Source organism: Pan troglodytes, chromosome 1, assembly GCF_028858775.2.
Source record: "Pan troglodytes isolate AG18354 chromosome 1, NHGRI_mPanTro3-v2.0_pri, whole genome shotgun sequence".
Lineage (NCBI taxonomy): Eukaryota > Metazoa > Chordata > Mammalia > Primates > Hominidae > Pan > Pan troglodytes.
Genome location: NC_072398.2, coordinates 67,341,347 through 67,363,015, shown reverse-complemented (window position 1 = coordinate 67,363,015; position 21,669 = coordinate 67,341,347). Strand labels below are relative to the sequence as shown.

The 21,669-nt window shown below is 44.4% G+C and overlaps 1 protein-coding gene across 12 annotated transcripts in view; it reads left to right on the top strand.

Moving 5' to 3' along the window:
* The window catches only part of CACNA1E (calcium voltage-gated channel subunit alpha1 E), a 492,838-nt gene that overhangs the window by 452,824 nt on the left and 18,345 nt on the right, over nucleotides 1-21,669 (top strand). For 7 of the 12 annotated variants that reach the window (XM_063795020.1, XM_063795047.1, XM_063795015.1 and 4 more), the window contains 7 exons: nucleotides 201-284; nucleotides 1,033-1,158; nucleotides 4,169-4,234; nucleotides 8,903-8,994; nucleotides 9,676-9,841; nucleotides 14,481-14,608; nucleotides 19,805-19,901. In XM_063795020.1, coding sequence (XP_063651090.1) covers nucleotides 201-284; nucleotides 1,033-1,158; nucleotides 4,169-4,234; nucleotides 8,903-8,994; nucleotides 9,676-9,841; nucleotides 14,481-14,608; nucleotides 19,805-19,901 — 759 coding nt within the window. Of the gene's footprint in view, nucleotides 1-200; nucleotides 285-1,032; nucleotides 1,159-4,168; nucleotides 4,235-8,902; nucleotides 8,995-9,675; nucleotides 9,842-14,480; nucleotides 14,609-17,818; nucleotides 17,916-19,804; nucleotides 19,902-21,669 lie in introns of all 12 variants that reach the window. The other 5 variants (XM_063795026.1, XM_063795051.1, XM_063795010.1 and 2 more) reach the window with 2 other exon arrangements.

Sequence of the window (21,669 nt, the reverse complement as noted above, 5' to 3'; positions counted from 1 at the left end):
GAGAAATTTCCAGATTAGTAAAGGAGAAATGGCATCTCTGGTTAGAAATGGGAAACTGAAGCCAAAGTAAGAGTGAACTTATGCATGAATTGACAAGTTTTATTTCCAAGGGACAAACAAAGTTATATAATGAAAGATGTCTTTTCTCCTTTTTTTTTCTTTCCTTTTCTGATGTTCCTATGACTGAATTCATTTGGCAGAACTATTTCCGAGACACCTGGAATATCTTTGACTTCATCACCGTGATTGGCAGTATCACAGAAATTATCCTGACAGACAGCAAGGTGAATGGCTTATAAGATCCATGTCTGTAAGCTTGGTCCTGGAGTAGCATTTTTAAAACTCCTCTGTATATTCAGTCCATTTTTAACCCACCAAAGCAAATGCGTACCCCTCTAAGTGTTGGGAATTTACTCCCTTGCTGCTCGGCATCAGCCAGGGAATGCAAACTTGGGAGTGGCACTGGATCTCCGGGAAGGCTTTGTTGATTTGCCTGACTCAGGCAGCAGACCTCTAATGGGGTAGGTGGAATAGACGGTGTCAGAAGAGAGCTAGCATGCATAGCGTTGCACTAGATTCTCAAAGGAGGCACAGTATCTTTGCCCTCAAAATTCACAGACCTGTATTTTTTCCATAAACTTGTTCCTTCTAAAGACGACTTGGAGAGCTCAGGGTAACTCTCTTTGAATATTAGAGGGCCAGCGTGTGCTAGAGGGGTTCCTAGATCTGCTCTTTTTGGCATCTAAGTGCAGACTTCAGGCCACTCAGTAGAAGACTAGGGAGGCTGGTTTTGTGTGCAGGGTACCCTTCTCCAGTACATCCTTTACCCTTCTACCTGGGGATAGAGAGCAGGCATGGGAAGGCTTAGGAGATGGGCCTCACTGGCCAGCCCATCAGCTGGAATTGGGGTTAACAAAGACAGAGACTGTGTCCCATTTATTGGAATGAGGGATAAATACACAAATACTAGTGCTTAGATTTTTCCAAATCACCATAATGTTCCTAATTATATGTTTCCTTTTGGTCCACCAGCTGGTGAACACCAGTGGCTTCAATATGAGCTTTCTGAAGCTCTTCCGAGCTGCCCGCCTCATAAAGCTCCTGCGTCAGGGCTATACCATACGCATTTTGCTGTGGACCTTTGTGCAGTCCTTTAAGGTAAGAGGTACCAGCAAATCCTCTCTGAGGGTTGTCATATCAGACAGTACAGCCAGGCAACACTGGCATCATTACCCAAGTCCCTTCACCTCTGGGAAGCTGAAGCTAGTAGAACGGGTGTTTGTTAGAAGCATTCAGTAAATACTGCAATTCTTAGTTACAGCGCAGCTTGGCTTGACTGGGATCAGCTTATGTCTACTGGATAGAATCTTATTTTAGAAAAACACCTTGACTTTGTGACTCAGGCATCCTCTCTGTCTGCTGAGGCAGGGGACACATTTTATAAGATGTGCTTCATCCATAGAGATTCCAGACAGTCCTGAGTAACCCCATCCATGTAAAGAGCCAGCCATCTGTAGTCAGATGTCCTCTGCATTTTCAGGAACTTTGGGTGTTTTTATTTCACATGAAAGTTTTTCAAAGGACTCATTGAGTTGTGTTTCATAGAGAGATGATTCATACTTAGCCCCACCTTTGTCTTCATCAGTGTTTATTTCCTGAGCCACTGAACACAGGGTATACTAATGGCCACCTCTGTGTCCTACAAATAAATCGGGACATCTGGGCAGGTTAATATGATGTGTTTCCTCTGCACAGTCTCGTGGAGCTGTACAGAGGTGTACATATGATAAATATAAGTAAAAAATTGACAGCTGAGACCCAGACTTTGAGTAAAAGTTTCTTAAACATACTGAAATATCTTTGGACTCTAGCAAATATCATAAATTAGTTGTTTTTAAGCTTTGGGGGGCCTAAATGTTGTTCAAATGCCTGTTCTTACTAAAATGAGTTTTTCAGTGAATGTGTTTAAAAATAAATTTGATGGAATTAAGTGATTCAAAGATGAGAAATTATGAATTCACCAAATTGACTTTCTTATTTTAATTATGTATAGTTTAATTAAAAATTAAGCTAAAGAAGGCAAGCCAGTGAATTCATGGTTTCTCATCACTTGGAAAAGGATTTCTCCCCACATCCATCATTACTGATTTACTTCTTCATCGAGGACCTGGGATTTTGAGATGTGAGATCAATTTTAAGGATGTTCTGGCTCCTAGGAGCGACCTTGACATTTTTTATCATATCCAGAGCAAGTGTTTGGCGTAATGACTCCCACGAGGCCTCACTTCAATGAAAACTATTTTTCTAAAGTTATATATGGAGGATAAATCTAAAACCTTAGTGAGAATTTTCTGAGTCTCAGGTGATTTTGGATTTAGAATTGGAAACACAAGATGCTTTTAAAACCTTTTTTTTTAGAGGATTGCCCAACAAACTTCAGTGGTTAGTCTTTTAAGAAATATGTGTCATCCTGTCATATTATCACAATCACCAAGTCTCTGAGAAACCATATACTATTGAGGGCAAAGAAAATATTGTCAAAAATTGATGGCCAAATGGTTGGCTTATTCCAGCAAATACTACAGAGAACAGGGAAGACAGGTGAATTTGCCTCCAGGTGACACTGTGTTATAGATAGATGTTTCCTTTTCAGAACAGTTCTGTGACACAGTATAGAAGTTTGATTTTTAAAAGTCAGATTAACAAAGGCTACCTCTGCAAATAGAAAGCAGAGAGCCACATGATATAAACAGCATCGCCATTGCCTATACCTCCCCCACCCTCCCCTAAACAGCATCCAGTTTTCTACCTCTGACCCCTACTCTAGAGTTCTTCCCTCTTTTCCCTTATTTTGTGTTAGAATGTATAAACATGACAAGAAAGGAAAACAGAATGAATCTTTGCTTTTCTCCCTACATTGGGAGTAGGGAGAGATAAACTAGGGACTAGAGTGGAGACAGTAGAATAAGGGCAGAAGGTAAAGATGAAAGGTAGCAGCACTGCAGGCACAAGAAACCCTGTCCTTCCTTCTGGCTTTCTGTAGCGGAGGTCCACATTGCCCATTAAAGTGTAGTCAACCCCCATCACAGAGCCTAGGAATCAACACTTCATTGGAGAGGGAATTCTCCCACCCACTTTCAGTTGCATTTTAATTTTAGCCTCTCTTCAAGTTGTAAATAGTCTCATAGGGCTCTTCATTTTGTTAGTGCTGTTGAAAAGCTCTGCCCTGCTCATGCAGTCTGAAAGCCTCAATTGATCTCCTGGGATTCATGGTGTGCACAATCAAGACAGGGTGGAGACTCCTCGTAGCACTGTCTGCCAGGGAGCTTAGTGGATGGTAAAGAAGAGGGACTTCTCTGGCAGCGCTGAGATCAACGCAAAATTACAGTGTCCCACTCTGGCCCCAAATCCAAACTGTCCTATGTCTGCATCCTCCTCCAGCACCAAGGCCAGTTCCCTGCCTCACATCTCCTTGCCTTGACCCTCACCTCTAAAACTGAAATGTTATCCCAAAGTGGCAATAAGCATGCACAGTATGGAATTTTGTGCCACATGGCTTCATGGCAGAGTTTTTTGGTGGCTAACTTACCATGCTTTTGCATGAAACATAATAAAACGTCAGGAGGCTTAAACACTGGGAAATGACATTTCATCAGAAAATGAATGACCTTTCTAGGAACTTACAAACAAGTGAGACCCCAGTCATTTCATTTTGATTCCAGATTCTTCATTATGGGTGCCACTTTGGGTATGGGAGTGGGAGGGGGTAATACAGGGATTTGGAAGCCAAAGCTAGGTGCTTCATATTTAATTTGCATCACAATTGCTAGGTTATTAATTTTCTGCATGGCAAGTGGGATGAACCCCAAGCCCAGGAAGTTTTCCCAGCTTTCCTTCTAGATATGGGCTATATTTATGGGTGAGTGAATCTTCCTGATAGAGGTAAATTTTAAGCCTCCCTTTGGCCAACTGTTTACCTATCTGTCAGAGGACAAGGATGCCTGAGAAAGTACTGCACCTCAAAACAGAACAACCCCAGGGAATAGGGAGTCCCAGTCTGTGTTTGCATTAGCCTCCAGGCAAGATCCTGTACTGCCGGTGACTGCAGGTTGTTGAGCTTGGGTGCTGCTTTTCTTTGATTAACGTCTTATCTCTGCTTTCCTTCCAGGCCCTCCCTTATGTCTGCCTTTTAATTGCCATGCTTTTCTTCATTTATGCCATCATTGGGATGCAGGTGAGCTGGTAAATCAAGGGCCCGGTGGGGGACAGCTGTTACCCAGATAATCTCTGGCTTAGCAACCTAAGCATGCAAGACTTGAAGATGCTTTGAATCCCTTCTTGCCTAAGGGTGCTCCCCTGAGGTCTTGTCACAGTGTGACCTTGGGAATTTCACATGTGCAGTGGCTCCCCATTTTAGCTTGCCTAAGTATTCAGGGTAGTCTGGTACAGGGGCTTCATCTCAGGTTGTCAGATCATGGTGCTAATTCATAAGCAGCTGGGCTTCTGTGGTGACAGCCATAGAACTAAAGCAAAGATGACACCATTGTTCTTAGCCAGAAAGATCCCCCAGGAGACTAAGAGTCTATTTCTCAGGATCTCTGGTATTTTGACTTGGCCTAAAAGAAGGTCAGATGTTAGTTCTTCCTGTAAATGGTGACACCAAATCACCACATATAGTCATGGCTGTCTTATAGAGTCTTATACTTACACAGTCTTGACTGGCTGAGATTTATGCCCTAAGATACATTACTGTGAACAACTCATGGAGTTCCTGGCAGCCCGTTCATTCCCAGGGAGACTCAAGGGCCACATTCCAGCTAATTAGGCCATGCAACTTCCTGGACAGTTCCCTTGTTTTCCCACCCCAGGTATTTATGCAGGTAGCCAGAGGCCTACTAAGCAGAAGAAGCCAAAGGATCTTTCAAAGATGATGGTTGTTCTTGGTGGGTGAATTCCTACTGTAAATAACCAGCAGCACATCCCATGAACCTATCTGGTTGGAGACACAGGCTTTCTGCTTGTCTCCAGAGGGCTAACTTTCTGACTTGGAGATATTGTGACTAGATCCCAGCATAGAACTTCGGCTATGTGACAGCCTCCTGCAGTCAGGCAGTCTGGCTGCCTTGGGCCTGCCGGCTGCCTTCCCAACTGTGTTGCCACCTGGAGCTGCTGCTGGAGTGTCCCAGCCTTGCTGTGTCTGCAGCCTTTTCCGGAGCCTTTCTGAAATGTCTCTTCCTTTCACTCTTCTCTCTTGCCTGTACTTCTTGGTTTCATTCTTTAACTCTATTACTGGAGAATTTTGTTCTCTAAAAATACAATAGAATGTCAAGTGTCAAAATGTGTAAGACTTGGTTGAGAAGTAGTGAGTTCTCCTTCACTGAGGATATTTCAGTAGGAATTTAATGATCATGTTGGCAGTGTTGGAAATAGAATTCCTGCTGAAGTTTCATATTGGCTTTGTAGCGTTCATGAAGTCCTGTCTAACTCCAATATATTTGATTCTGGAATTAAAATATTCTTGAAGAGCCAAATGAAAGCTTGATTTAAATTATTTTTTCAAAATTTATTTTTTATTGATGTATAATTGTAGATATTTTTGGGGTACATGTGATATTTTGATGCTCGTATACAATGTGTAATGATCAAATCAGGGTAATTGCTTTATCCATCACCTCAAACATTTATATCTTATTTATGTTGGAAACATTATAATTCTTTTCGTCTGGTTATCATTAAGTTCTTTTTGCCTATGCTCAAAATAGTTCTTACCCCTTTTCATCTTCAAACAAAATAAACTAGAATAACACCATCTCCAGTACTGATCTGGTATGAATATTGTTGATTCTGATAATGGTGATAATGCTGTTTATCATTATTTAAATTCCTTGGTGTACAAGACGCTGTACTAAATGTATGCATAGAGAGAGAGTGAGGGGGGAGAAAGGGAGGGAGTGAAAGGAAGAGAGAGCGAGCATGTCCAGACAAGACATATGACTAATGTTTCTGAGTAATGTGAAAACGTTTATAGGTGAGTTTCATTGTCTCCATTGATGCTTAGCATAGTTAAGTAACTTATAACATGCTCAAGTTCTCAGACAGTAAGTGAAAGAGGTGAGTTGTAAAATCAGCTCCGTCTGCTCCCTAGCCCATGTTCATAACTCTATACTGTGTCTCATCCCACCAGACAAGCAGACACAAGTATTTATTTTTACCCTCTAGTTGGAGGTAGAAGTTGTTCAATTATGAAATTGTAGTCTTCACAATAACTGTACGGTCTAACATCTTATTCCCCTCAGATTTCTTTCCAAAGGATATTAGCACTATGTCCATTCCACAGAGACATGAATGACATTTCTGCTATGACTTGCTTTGAGCTGGCCATCCCCATCCTGGTCTATGACAGAGACACAGCACCAAGCACAAAGCAGACACCTGAGCTTGTTGCTAGAGAGACTGTTTCTAATATAGTCACAACAAAACTGAGGGATCTGTACAAATAAACGCAAGGGCAGAGACAAGCTTTTGGAAAAATATTAATAGCAACAAGGTATGTCTATGAGAAAAACCATTATTATTCCAAACTTTCAAAGGCGCCTTGGAAAAAGGGACCTTTGCAGAAGAATCGGAAGTTAGAAAGGAGGAGTAACTTGCTGGGGATGAGAAAGAGCCCTGTGGCTACGTGGTGTCAGGAAGTGGGATTGTCAGCCTCAGCTCCTTCACTGAACAACTGTGTGAACTTGGTGAAGTCACTGTATCTCTCTGCACCTTAACTCCCTCACCAGTACAGTGGAGGTGTTGGTTAGAGACCTTCACAAGTCTCTTCTAGTTCTAAAGTTCTGTAATCCCAACTGAAATGGATTTAAATCTATACTCTCATGAGATTTTTCTATGAGGTCTCAGCATCCATTCTTTCTCTTCCATACCCTGTTGATGGAGGTTTAAGTTAGTGACAAGGACTAAGTGAAAAGTTGAAAAAAAAAAAAGTACAAAAAATTTAAGAACATCTTCACAATAAATATGTGTTTTTGACTTAAATTATGTTTGTTTTGTTCTGCTTTTTGGTTTTTTTTTTTTTGTAAAGATGAGGTCTCACTGTGTTGCCCAGGCTTGTCTTGAACTCCTGGGCTCAAGCAGTCCTCTCACCTCAGCCCCACAAAGTGCTGGGATTACAGGTGTGAGCCACCATGCCCGGCTTGACTTAAATTATCTTAGATTCAAAATAGTTTTGGTTTCTTGGACTATTACACACATACTTTGTGCAAAATCGCAGTGTGCTCTGCAGTTAGTTTGTGATTGGATGAGGTGTTTGAGAAAATCATAATGAATTCAACTCATGATACCTCCAGAAGTGTCATAGGGAAAAAAGACACTGTAAGTTGTATGTCTGTGGTGAATCAGGGATAAATCATGAATTCCAAACCAAGAGGGAAGAAGAGGGCAGGAAATGTGAACAGGGCAAGGATAAATGTCAGTGCCCTCCTGGGGTATCCAGAGTTAATTAGATTTGACTGCTTGGGTGGGATTTTTTAAATGCTACTATTTGTCTCTTTGGGGCCCTCTAGCTTCTTCTTCTCTTTCCATTCTTCTCTGCTGCTGCCTCACTTGCCACCTCCATTCTCCCTGAGAGACAAGTAGTATTTGGGTTTTGAAAAACAGCATTGAGAACAAATTCCCAGAGCAGGTGTCAGTGGGAGTTACTTGAGCAAAATAGCTGGGGGCAGAGATTGTTCCTCAATTGCACATTCTAAAAACTGTGAGGGGGAAAATGTGTTCCATTTAGCATACATTGGATAAACTGAAGCATGTTCAATGCAGGCTGAAAATTGTCTCAAATGACTGGAAAAGTAACCCAGTAAGTCCTCGATTGTCTCAACATTGACTTGTGAGAATAGGTCCTGATACCCAAAATGTGGTTGGGGAAGGAGGGTGCATGTGAAAGCCTCCTTTTCATCTGAAGAGTGGAGGGGTTGACCTTGGCTCCAGGCAGTGCTGTGTCTGGGAGTTCATCATTACTCAGTCTCTGTGGATAAAGATCTCTGAGTGTTCCCTCTTTTGAATGTTCACAGTGATTACATTCTAAGCTCAGTAGCCAGCAGCAGATCAGCAAATCTCATTCTGTCACCCAGAATCTGCCCAAAGCCATTTTCTGTTTTCCTTTTCAAAGTGCCCAGTTGGCCCGACTTTCTCCATCCTATTGGCCTGGACTTCATTTTAGCTCCTGCATAAATGTTTCCTTTTGGATGGGATTTGGGTCTGTTGGATGATACATGTGGACATATATAAATATATGCATGTGGATATATGTGTGTTCAATCTCATAGATTCTACATTAATGACATACAGACCTTCTAAGATGTGACTCAATGGATAGAAACATATCTAAGGAAGATAGAGATGCCACTCTCTAACCTGATCTGCTTGTAAATTGCAGGGTGGCATCTGCCCAAGCCATAAATGATGTCTTCTTGCAAATCTGAATGCTCCCATCATGACTACCTGAGACAGGAAGAGAGGGGTAGCTCCTTCTGTGCACTCCTGCTGTGAGATAATGTCTTTGACAGACGCTTGAGTACCATGGTGACAGGTACCATGGAAATAAAAGACCAGATTAGGTGTAGGAGGAACTATGTTCAGGCAGAATGACTTCAAAAGAGCTTGTGTTCTACGTTATGCTCGGACCTTGCTGTATGGGTCCCCTTTGCTGCACTAGAGCAGTGGAGGATAATTATTCTTGCATATCAGCCCAAAAGCACAGTATCCAGCAGCTCTCTGGGTCTGAGTTGTCTGCTTCAGGGGTAGGTCATCGGGAAGAGCCATGCAAGTGGCTTTGCCAACCCTCATGTGCTGGACACATCACACAGCTTGGTAATGCTCATTGTTTTCTGTTGTTTCGCTCCTCAAGGTATTTGGAAACATAAAATTAGACGAGGAGAGTCACATCAACCGGCACAACAACTTCCGGAGTTTCTTTGGGTCCCTAATGCTACTCTTCAGGTACCTGGATGCGTAACTGTCATAGCTGGGGTTCTCCTGATGGAGGGAGAGAGAGTTTGTCTGCCTCTTCCTCCCATTTCCCTTTGTATCTTTATTCCACTTCCTTTGCTCCTGTCAGTAGAAAGGGGAACAGGCAATGTCTTTGCCAAACTGCCCCTATAACATTAGAAAGTTTTGTCTTGTCTACAGCAATACCACCATGAATGTGCCTGATCTTGTCTGATCTTGGAAGCTAAGCAGGGTTGGGTCTGCTAAATACTTGGGTGGGAGAAAATTTCATCAATGTCTTTGGCTCAGCAGTTAATTTGCAAATTTTGACTTCAACATGGCCTGCAAGGGTTTGGGAGGGGGGAATGTCAGGACAGTGTTTGCAGACCAAATTCCACTTAAGGGCTGAAACCTTGGATAGCCAGGTTTATGCTGGGTCTTAGAGAATCCCATGACTAGTAGCAGAGACCCCATAAAAGATGGAGACGCAGTGGATGGGGTAGCAGAACCCAAAACAGACCTCAGTGGGACTCTTTATCTCTGCATGGAAAGCACTAGAAGGGGTCAACTGGGTAAAATGGGAGCCTGTTGGGCCCAGACAAGAGCGAGGATGGGGAAATTGGGAAAGAGGACCAAGAATGTGATAGGATCTGCAGAGCTGCTCCTGCTAACCAAAATGTCTCTTGGGCTCAGGAGTGCCACAGGTGAAGCCTGGCAGGAGATTATGCTGTCATGCCTTGGGGAGAAGGGCTGTGAGCCTGACACCACCGCACCATCAGGGCAGAACGAGAACGAACGCTGCGGCACCGATCTGGCCTACGTGTACTTTGTCTCCTTCATCTTCTTCTGCTCCTTCTTGGTGAGCAACATTGTGCTCTTGCCTTGCTATGTGGCCCATCCCATCCTACCCCTAACCCTCTGATACATAGACCGGAGATGTTTGCTTCAGTGTATGTTTGTGCTTCCCTCCCCTCCTCTCTCCACACCCCCACCATGCACACACTCACACTCACGTCCACACCCAGGTTAAGAACTAGATCATCCTCTGGAGAACTCTTGGAGATTAGAGTGCCTGTCAGACTCCTGGATGGGTGACTTTCAATGATTGAGAAAAGTCTTTGTTGCTTCTAGGGAAAGATTGTTGTGAAAAGGGAAGGTGAGCATATTTAAGTGCATTGCGCTTCATATCGAATCTATGGACACTCAGAGTAATCCTTTGTCATCATACCTCAGGTATTTTATCTTATAGGTAGGTCTACGGATATCTTCACTTTGGGAGATTTTTGAACTGCTTGAGAAAAGGTACCTTGAAAATGCAAGGTTATGGCATTGATAAGAGTAGAATGATGGTAATGGAATAAATGTGGTTCTCTCTTGACTTGTAATGTTATTACATTTGATGATAATTGACCAGCTGATAGATGAGAAAGAATGAGATTGCTTGATTGCTTTGGGTGTTGGTAAATATTGAGTAGTATATGTGGAGCATACCCACCTATAAAGTGGTGGGAAGCCCTACGTGCCTCTGAAGTCTCTTTTGGAGAAAGCATGACTCAGCACACCCACTTCCAGAAACTTCTACCCTGCATATCAGACAAGCAGTGATAAATAGAATAATAAAAGGGCCAGTTTAGTGTTTCTGGTCACTCTGAAATTCCTCAGCTCAACAACACTGCTAATGCCACTGGCTGTACAAAAACCTAAAACTAAGACAGTGATGCCACTGAAAAGTGGTCAATTTCATGGCCATGCTTCAAAAAGTGAATTAATTGTTTTATGTCCAGGCATTGCTACCTTGCAAGTGATCCCAAGGGGACTGAAACTTCCCACATGTCCAGCTCTCCAGTGAGGGGGGTGGGCTACAGAAAGACCATTAAGTGTTGCCTGTAGGTCAGTGTGGCAGGGAGGGAGCTAATGGGAGATGTGGGCAGCCCACGCAGTAGTCTTGGCTTTGTTCCTCTGCTAGCCTTGGCCAAGACACTTTCCCTTTTATAGCATCTATAAAATGGGAGGAAAAAAATGACTTAATAATAGGAACATTTTATACACAATGAACTGATCCATGTGTTTTAATATACTTCCTTCTTATGTATATGAAAGGTTTTTCAATAAAAAGAAAAGAATATACAACAGTATCTTATTTACAAATATGGAAGTATAATGTATAAAGAAAAAACCCCCTGAAATTTAGAATAATGCTATTGATGGGAGTTTTCCATTTATTCACATCTTCAGCACATTTTTATTGAGTGGCCATTGTGAGGTTCACTCTCAGCAAGGCCCATCCCTCAGTCACCCGTAGTCAAGGGGTGAAACCAGCTCACAGCTTCCAGGAATCAGTGCTCACTGCTAGGGTGAAATGGAGCAGATAGAAGCGCATGTGGACATCTTACTTTTATCTTATATGGTTTAAGTGTTTCATAATAAATATTTAAAAGAAACCAAAGATATAACTGGAAATTAATTAGAGACCTTAAAGGTACTTTTGGAATTTTGAGACAGAGGGTGCTGCATAATTCACATTACTGTTATTTTTAATGAGGCTATATTCAGTACGAGATGATCTGCTTTCAGATCTATATGAGACTGACTTTGTGACCTTGGACAAGTCACACAGCTTCTCAACTCAAACCAGCCACTCTACAGAGATTTACTGATGCCTCTACGATGTGCCCGAGGCCTTGTGCTGGAAGCTAAGAACAAAAATGTGAATCCAAAGCAATTCTGTCCTTGAAGGGTGATGGTAATTAAACCTGCCTCACAAAGAGTTGGAGCAAGCGTAACAACAAGTAATAGGTGTGACTGCACACGCTACACTCTTAATGACTCTTCAAATGAAAAGCAGTAACAGTGCTAATAGTTTTCATTGACATTAATAATAGGTACCCTGAAAAGTGTACAAAAGAAATGTCTGGATACATGGAAAACCCTTTATAGCCCAGGTAGTAGTTGAACAAATTCACTGTGGCTCCAACCTCAGAGGCGGAAAGACAGACAGGCCCATGTTGGGATTAGGTTCGCCTGCATGAGACAGAAATCTCCAGATAACAGTGGCTTAACCAGGAGGGATGCTGATTTCCCTTCCACATCAGTGAAGTCTGGAGGAAGGCAGGCAGTCTGGTTATGGTGGCTCCAAAGGGGTGTTGGGGCCCCAGACCTACTCCTGCTTTCTGCTCCATCACCTCTGTGGTGTGTCCCTCATCCTCATGGAAGAGAAGACACCTAGACCTCCAGCCATCCATCTCTACTCTAGGCAGCAGGAGAAAAGAAGGAAGAGAAGAGTCTGGCTGTTAGGTATGACCAGCAGTCTCTGTATTGTAGAAAGACTCCAACCATGTCCTTCCTCCACACTGTCTCCTTATCCTGTACACCCTGTCTGCATATCTGGCACCTCTGTGCACCTGGCCACTTGGCCTGGGGGTCCACAATAGAGACTCCAGTTTTCCCACCAGTTGTTATCTATCAGGCAGGACCCTTTCACTTACAAGAGACAGAAAGCCCAGCTAAATCCGCTTCAGTAAAGTGGGATTTTACAGGCTCCTGTAAATGAGGAGTCCTGGGGCAGAGCAGGCTTGATATGGGGCTCAGATGATATCACCAGGTCCAGGTTTCTCTCTATGTACAGATCTCTGCCTCCACCTTGCTCCATCCTTGTGAGTGCAAATATCAACATCTCAAGATGGCTGTAGCGGCAGCTCTAGACCTCACATTTTCACACATTTAAGAGCAACAGGAAGAACTATTTTGCCCAGAAGATTCAATACCATTTTATTGGTTTTGATGGGATCACCAACCACTGTGCCCAGGGAAATGGGGTTTAATGACTAGTTGAGGCCTGGGTCACAGGAGGGTATCCCACTGAATCTCACTAACTGGGAACAGCCAAGAACCTGGGCCAGAAATACAGTGAATGGGTGAGCAGGGCAGCCAGGAAACAAGGAAACAGTGCTGTTGAACATCAAGTCCTGTCGATTCCAACTTTGTTAACTCTCTACTCTGGTCTGTGCTGTCATCCTGCCCCTGGTAGATTCAGGAGTACTGCAACATCCTCCCTTGGTTTCCCACCCACCCTACATGCTGCTACCAAGAGTTCTTTCTGAATGCAAATGTCACTTTATCTCTCTCCTCTCTAAACCCCTTTAGTAGTTCCTGTTGCTTACAGAACAATCTAGATCAGTGGTTGGCAAACTATAGCCCTTGGGACAAATCAGGTTTACCACCTGTTTTTGTATAGCCTGTGAAATAATGGCTTCTACGTTCTTAAATGGTTGAGGAAAGAAAACAAAAGATGAATGATGTTTCATGACATGGAATTACATGGAATTCAAATTTCAATGTCCATAAACAAAGCTTTACCAGAACCATCGTGTTCATTTGTATACAAATGGTCTGTCTGGTGCTACAACAGCAAAACTGAATAGTTACAGCAGAGACCACACAGCCTGCAGAGCCTAAAATATTTGCTATCTGACCAGTTCACTGATCCTGGTCTACACTCTTTAGCTCAGTGTATGAGATGCTTCTGTGATCCGGCACTTGGATCCAGCTGCTCCGCCCTCCTTGCAGATCCCTGACTATTCCCTGTCCCTGCATACCTCTGTTCTGGCTCCTTTGCTAAAACACCCTCCTCCATGCCCATGTCTATATGGTGAACAGTACTCAAACATCAACCCTCTTATACATTTTTTCTTCAGCCAGGAGAAGTTGCCTTCATACTCTTTTCTGTCCCCACTGGAACCTGCATGTGCTTCTTTCATGGCTCTTAAAATTTGTCCATTTGTATGTTTCCATTACATCACAGTCTCTACTCAGTATCAAAGAAGTCTTGAAGAGCATTCAAGTAACCACATCTAGTGAAGCCCTGCTGTGCTGTAAGCCCTGTGCTGGGCATGGGAATATACCTCTGGACAAGAACTTTCTTATCTCACATCTCTGGCACCTGAATCTCTGTTTGGAACATAGTAGGTGCACAGTAAAGGCTGGCTAAACAAATAAGTGGAAGAGTAGGGACTTAGAAACTGCTTAAGAGCCAAGAACAGCTTAAAGTCATCACAACAGTAGGCCATGCTGTCAGCTGTAAAACATCTTACCAGTTGTTCTTTGGCTGCTTTCGTGGAGCAAGAATGAAGGGAGAGGCTGGGAAGGGAAGGTTAGCATCTGGCCTTGACTTCCTCTAGCCCTCAAGAATGTTATGGCTGCTGCTGTTCCCTCTGCTGCCACAGTAACAATTAAATAAATGGAACAGATAATAAAAGTGACTGTGGGGTACTCTACAAATATGAAGTGGCATAGAAATGTAAAGTAAGAATGCTCACACAATGAAACTGTGGTACAAATAATGAAAACGTGTTGCATTCAGCAAGATCAGTGGTGCTTGAGCTAGGAACTTCAGGCCTACAAACTTTTGAATTCTTTTCTTTGCCCTGAAGCCTGTTCTTCTGCTTCCTGAGCTCTGCTTTAGGTTTCCCCTAATCCCTCTTCTTCCCCTTGCCCTTCAGATGCTCAACCTGTTCGTGGCCGTCATCATGGACAACTTTGAGTACCTGACTCGGGACTCCTCCATCCTGGGGCCTCACCACTTGGACGAGTTTGTCCGCGTCTGGGCAGAATATGACCGAGCAGCATGGTGCGTAGGCCCCTCGGCCGCCCGAGCGGGGCCCAGAGCAAAGGTCTCTGGAGTTCCCAGGGAAGAGGTTGGAATTGGAGCCACCCAAATGCCTGCCTGTTACAGAAGGAAAGGAGATTCCTCTTGATTGTGGCCCATAGAAGAGGCTCTGGTATCAAGCCAGTCACCAAAGACTTCTGTATCCTCCTTTCCCCTCTCTTTCCTTCTGTGACAGGGTTTTCCCTTTGTGGGCTGGTCTCATCATCCAGTCCTCACCTCAGATTATTTTGGCTCAATCCCAAGAGAACTTTCCAATAATCTTTTTCTGCCAATGGTTAGTGGACTCCTTTGAGTTATCAGGGGGTTTGACAAGGGTTTTTGGCCAGCTGGACATCTGGCCACCATGATCAGTGACTGTGAGTGTTTTCTCTTTCTCGTTCCTCTCAACAGATACAGTTGGATATAACTCTGAAATTATTTTTTAAAAACCAAATAAGTTGTTCTTCCAACTGTTTCCTTAAACATTTGTGGATTTTTATTACATGGAACTAAATTAAATGGTAGGAATTGGTGAAGATAACTTCTTTACTGTCTCTTTTGCTGTTTAGTAGTTCTGAAGTGATAGCGTGCCTTCTAGGCTCTAGAGCAGGGATTGGCAAACTACATCCCATGGGCAAAATTCAGCCCATTGTCTGTTTTTGCAAATAAAGTTTTATTGAAAGACAGCTCAACCATTCGTTTACGTATTGTCTCTGGCTGCTTACATACTACAAGGAAGAGGTGAGTGATTGTGACAGAGATGGTATGGTCCTCAAATTTGAAAGTATTTACTACAGAAATATTAGGTTGGAGCAAAAGTAATTGTGGGCCATTTTTGCAACAACCTATATATTTTACTGTCAAAAAATTTACTGCCAGAAACATTTGCTAATCCCTGCTTTGGAGTATAAAGGCAGCATTTTGGCCCTCATGGCTGAGGACAAGGTGAGAGTTCTATGAATGCTTACTCCAAAGGAACTGTTCTGTTCCAGGTCATTTTAGCTTTTGGGTCTTAACTCACCAATCCTCTATCCATTCTGGTCCCCCTCTGAAAAATACTGCAAGAAATGTTATCCTTTACAGGCATGGACCAAGTTGCTTCCACCTGGAACCCCCTTCATAATCAGAGACTTTTCCCAAAAATCTATCCTCTGGTGAGGCTGTTGAACTTGGGTCACTGTTTTACAGACTAGAAGGGTGAATCAGAATTCTTTCCTTCATTAATTATTAATGACTTAGGGTACAGAGTTATCTAAATCCATTCCTATTACAATGGCTGAGCAACAGCTTTTTCTTTCTGGTCTTACTTTCTAATAAATAGATCTTAGAAAGCAATGGGCAGTGTGTTAGAGGAGAAGGCAGCCAGGCCTGCGTGTCTTCAGCTCCATGGCCTTGGACAAGTCACGTAACCACTCTGGGCTTCTTTACCTGTAAAATGGTGATCGTGATACCTACATAACTTGCAAGGTGTTTGTGAGGATGATATTAAATCGTGTGTAACTGTTATTATAATCGACAATAACCACACGGGAATGCTAATTGGAATGTCTAGAAAATCAGCCTCTGTTACCATGGATATCTATGGGATTGGGAGCCTAAGAAGGGACCTCTTCACTCACCCAAGAGGAGAAACCAACTGTGAGCAAAAAAGTCCATTGTTCATCTGGGCTCACTCAGGTATCCTTGGCTTCCAGAAACCCCAGCTTCTTGTGGTTTCACTTATCTTGGGATCCAAACGCTGTGTGTATAAAACATGCTCCTCCCTACTTATTCCAGTTGCTGGGAAGAAATGATTCCATGAGGATGAATCATGAGACTCAGACGTGTGGACTGGGAAAGAGCATAAAGACAAAGAAGAATTTCTTCTGTGTGCTTTGTAATTCACAGTGTAATTCATTCTAGTTAGACTTTGGTTGGCTTTCTTTATAAGGTGGGTGAGGAAGACTAACAAAAGTAATGTGAGCCAATGTCTTCAAAAGGGGGGCTGAAACCAGTTGCAAAAAATGTCAGTCTATAGCCACTCCCAACCCACCTACTTCCCAATCTCACTAGGGCAAAATGAAAGGACAACTGGCTAAATTACCTCCTCTCAAGAGTTGAGAGACTTGGAGGTACTGATGAGCTGCTATCTGGAAGAATAGGAGGAATCAACCCTCAAATTTCAAAAAGCCTAGAAAGAGTAAAGCTGAGCTGAAGCAATAGTCTCCATACAGTTGCAAGCAAGGACTGAATGCACAGAGGTGGAGATGTTGTGCTTACAATTTCCAGCGGAAACCCTGGTCTGTTCCAGGGTGTATACAGACCTGCAGATCCCTGGGTGTTGCTTCTTTTTCTGGACGCTGACAGAGAAGATGCTGTAGCCACTGAAAATTAATCATTAATTCTATCCCTTCCATAGGAAGCTGGTACTCTCTAATGGGCTCCTGGGAAAAGGGTTGGTAAGATAGCTAGAATTCTGACTGGCTCCAGCCAAGCTGCTGTTGGCTGAGTGGCAGAAAGAGGGCTGCGGGGAGAGTGTCCATGGCTTCCTCCCTGGCTGCTCTCTGAACACAGACCTCAGCAGGCTCCTACTGAGTAAAGAAGACTTGCCCAAGCTGAACGCAGAAAAATCTGTCACAAAGAGAAACAAAGCCCTTTGTGATTTCCCTCATGCCAACTGTGCTCCTTGCTAATTAGCCTAATGGGAAATTTGTCTCTTCCAGACTGCAGAAAGCCACTGACTTCCCACTGCCCCTGAAAAGTGGGTCTGAGTAACTGACTGTAATCAGTGTCTGTGAAAAGCAAACAGTTCTGCAGTCCACTTCAAGGCAGCCTGACATCTGCTCTGGACAGCGGTCTGAGTCATTTGTGAATTGGCAGGCTTTGTTCCTAGAAGCCTAGCTAGAGCCAGGGCTGTGTCTGCATCTGGCCAGGTATGGTCCAGATAGGTAAAATGGGGTGCTCTTGGTCATTAGGCAGTTCCCTTTGGCATTGACCAGGCTCTGATTTCCTTAGAAAATTGCAGCAGTGCAGTTTGGCAAGGTAATGGTTCTCTGGTGCTTACTGTTTTCAGTCTCTCCTGGTCTGGCTTTGCCAGGCCCAAGGAAAGAAGCTGCTCTGACCTCTTTCAGCCATCCTCTTCATGGCTAAGCTGTCATTTCTTTTCCACCCTTCTCTGAGTGTCCTATTAACCCACCTGTGCTTCCTTTACAGCGGCAGGATCCCGTATAAGGATATGTACAAATTAGTGCGGGTGATCTCGCCTCCTCTGGGCCTGGGAGAGAACTGCCCCTACAGGGTGGCTTGCAAGGTTTGCCTCCCAGTCCCCAGCCATGATCTGCCGTGGGATGCAACATCTAACCCCTCCTCTCTGTCCTCTGCTCCACCACCACTGCGCCACATGAGGGAACCTTCATGTTGCTTTCCTTTGAGTTTAAAGAGGTCCAAACCCTTCCAGAACCAGCAGCTGTTATATAAAGATAAGGGCATACTTTGGGGAAAAGGCAGAAGAGTTAAGAACTTCATATGAAGACCAGTGTGATCGCTCTCTTCACATGCACACACTCATGTATGTGTGTATATGCACATGTACACACACGCACACACACACACACACACACACAGGTCCACCTTAGTCTGTATAGTTAATCAGAGGGACCTCTCCTTTCTCTATAGAATGCAGAAATATTTTTAACCCAGCAAAAGAATTCTGGCTTCTTTTCACTGGAGATGGAGAAGCCTCATTTTAGCAAAAGAGCCTCATCGTCCCATATGTAATGTATGGAGTATGATCCTAGTGATCCCACCCTCCCAGCTCCTGGATGGTCTGGTCAGAATGACTATGAAAGCTATAGGACAGAAGGGGTGAGAAACAAAGAATTAGGGCAAGAGGTGAGAGTAGGTAAAAGAGGCATGGATTTGGTGCTGTGTGGAAGAAGGTAGTAATAGCTCAGAGAGTCTGGGAAGATCACAGTGAATGAAGCACTACTGAGAGAGTCCCTACCTTAGGGTCCTGCCATGGGTTGCTGTGAGGGATCTGAGGGGGCTGTCATAGTTTCCAAGTCACTTCTTGTCAGTTACACCAAGGATATTGTTCAGGGGTGAGTAGGACCTCCCTGCTCAAATCTGCCATACCCAGGGAATTCTCTGTATCCCAATGGCTCTACTAAGCCCCTATGTAAGGCCAAGCCTGCTAGGTAAGGAACCCTCTCCTGGTGCAAGTGGAGGGAAGCATGGGCTCCCTGGGGCATAGCACTGCCCAGGCAGCTGGAAGACGACCTAGGCTCAGGAAGGATGCCAGCCTGGACAATGGGATAGAGCTGGCTTGGGATGGTGACACGGTGATTCCATACTCAGGAGGCTGGACAGCTGCCTCTGCTGAGACTCTTTAAACTCCACCCTGGTGAAACCCGCAGCCGCATGTGGGAGAGCTGGGGAGGGTAGCATGGCATGCAAGATGCTCTTCCTCCTCCTGTTTTTGTTTCTTCTGTCCCCAGCATGCCATTGACCTGGCACATGCTGGGGAATAAAGAGCAGTCTTGTCCACAGAGCCAGGTGGAAGCAACGGGGCCAACTCTTTGAGCAGCAAGCACAGCCCACCACCTTCAGTGCAAGACGCCGCCTCCTGCTGCACACACACACCAGAGGGGGGATACACGACGTTCTGCCTGTGGGTTCAGTGGAGAACAGCCTGACTTCCAGGCCAGCGCCCCAGCCGGGGTCAGAAACTCCAACCCATGGCTGGAGCACCGTCTATCCGGTTTATACCGCTCACACACAGCCCTGGGAATTGAAAATAAGCTGTGTTGTATTGGGGAGGGATGAAGTGAACAGGGAAGTCAGGGGAATGCTAATCGAGGAGAAAATGAGACCCCGTGACTGTTCCCATGGAGAGTCATAGGGACTGAAGGTTGCCACCAGTTTTCCCGGGTCTGTGTGGGGCGTGATATAAACCGCACCAGGATGGAGTCATGTCTACGATTTGCCTTGATTAACAGGTTTCCTATTCTTTTCCCGTTTGTCCATTTTGTTTTGTTTTTCTTCTCCTGTTTTCTGTATTTTGTTCGTTTTTGCTCTCTGGGAATGCCTATTCTCCTCTCCTACCTGTCTGCATCCTTCTCCCCACTTCCTTCTCCTTTCCCTGCCACCCCACTGCCCCGCTAACCCACCCCATCCCAACTCACCACCCTCCATGAGCAGTGGCCGCATCCATTACACTGAGATGTATGAAATGCTGACTCTCATGTCACCTCCGCTAGGCCTCGGCAAGAGATGTCCCTCCAAAGTGGCATATAAGGTAGACCACCCCTTCCTTTGTTCTGGGCTAGAGACCAACAGGAAATGGGATCTAGTTGTGGGGAGGCCAGAACATGGGGAGGAAGCCAGGCTGGGGAGGCGGAGGAGGGAACTAAGGAGGAAAGGCACGATGAGACTGAAGAGTCAGGAAGGTTCCCAGGAGGACGAACTCATGAGACAATACAAGGAATGGTTTTTAATACTGTTCAACATGGTTTTTTATGTGATATTTTGTGTTTCTACAACTGTGTGGCTTCTTGTGAGTGAGTTACCTGACAAGCAGTGTTAAGTGGTGTGTTTCCTTTTAGAGGAGGCAGAGTGGTGGCCTGTGGGATGGCATATATGGGCAAGAAGGAAGCCTACAGCAAAACAGCTATCAGTGCTCATATGCAAAGAAATATCTTCAATCAGATAAGGAAATCATGCAGAAATTCCTTTAAACATGGAATTGTTAGGAGAAAGGAAAATTCCTTTAAACAAGAAATTTTTAGGAGAGAGGAAAACTCATAACAAATGTTTTCACCCATGACATAGGAAGAATGGCATAGGTTCCTTCTAGGTGTAAGAAGAAAAGAGGAACCTGTCTTCCATCCTGTGATAGACTGAGGAATGCAGCTCTATTCCACTAGCCCAGCTACCCCATTCTCTTGGAAATACTCAAAAGGAAGGGAAATAATGGGCACAAGTTGTATTCAGCATTAAATTTGACTTACTGGCATAACATAGTTATGGGGCCTGGCCCCAGAGTTATGGGTGGATTCCCCCATGGCTTGCTGTTTAGAGATTATTGTACACTGGGAGTCACTTGCCCTTGGGGTGCTCATAGCTTTTGGACATGAGTTGTTTTGCCACCCATTAGTAATAGTTACTGTTAGTTCCCCTTTGCTATTTAGACTGACCCAGAACTCTGGAGCTCTTTCATTCACCTAGGAACACATCATAGTAATGTTTCCACTTCTCTAGATGTTTAAAGAAGTGGGAGAGAGATGGAACTCAAATCCAAACAAGAAACTGGCTTTCCACTCTAAGACACCATGTGGCATCAGCTTTAGGCAGGATGCTGCAATGGAACATTAGAGACCCTTCTTTGGGAAGAGGTACTTCCCTCTCTGCCAGGCTGGTGGTTCTGCCAGAGGACGTTCTCCTGCTGCTACCTCACGTTGTATGGCCCCAGATAGCATCTCACTGGAACATGGCCATTAGGGACCCTCATTCCCCCCAGTACATGGCTCCTCGTGCACAGCTTAGGGGCTGGCATCCTTTTTGCTCACGATGGCCACATCCAAAAGTACCAGGTGGTAGAATGTGGCCTTGAATTTGTACTTCTGGGATGAAGCTTGGTGGGAGAAGGGGAGCGGGGATTGGAGGAAAAGTTAAAGAGCTCCAAAAGCAAAATACTCTCTGGAAAGTGGATTTGGCCATTTCAGTGTGATCCCTTTCTTTGGGTGAGGGGAACAAGGCCTGCCCACTCTGCTCCTGCCTGGGCCACCCTTCCTCGTTCTGTCTCCTCCGCTCTCCCCATCCTCCTACCCCAGAGCCTGTTTGCACTCTCCCCCTTGTCCATCCTGCTCCACCTCATCCTTTAGACAAGTTGGACTTATGCATGTTCAACCATGTGCGGGCAAATTTCATCTATTAAAGACTCAAAAAGGGGGCACCAGGATGCATCTTTCAAGTTAGATAAGCAAAGCAAAATCTCATTTCTCACTGTATTTCCATATGAGTTTCAGGGGGTATTCATGGGACAAGTGGAAATATGGAGCAGCCTT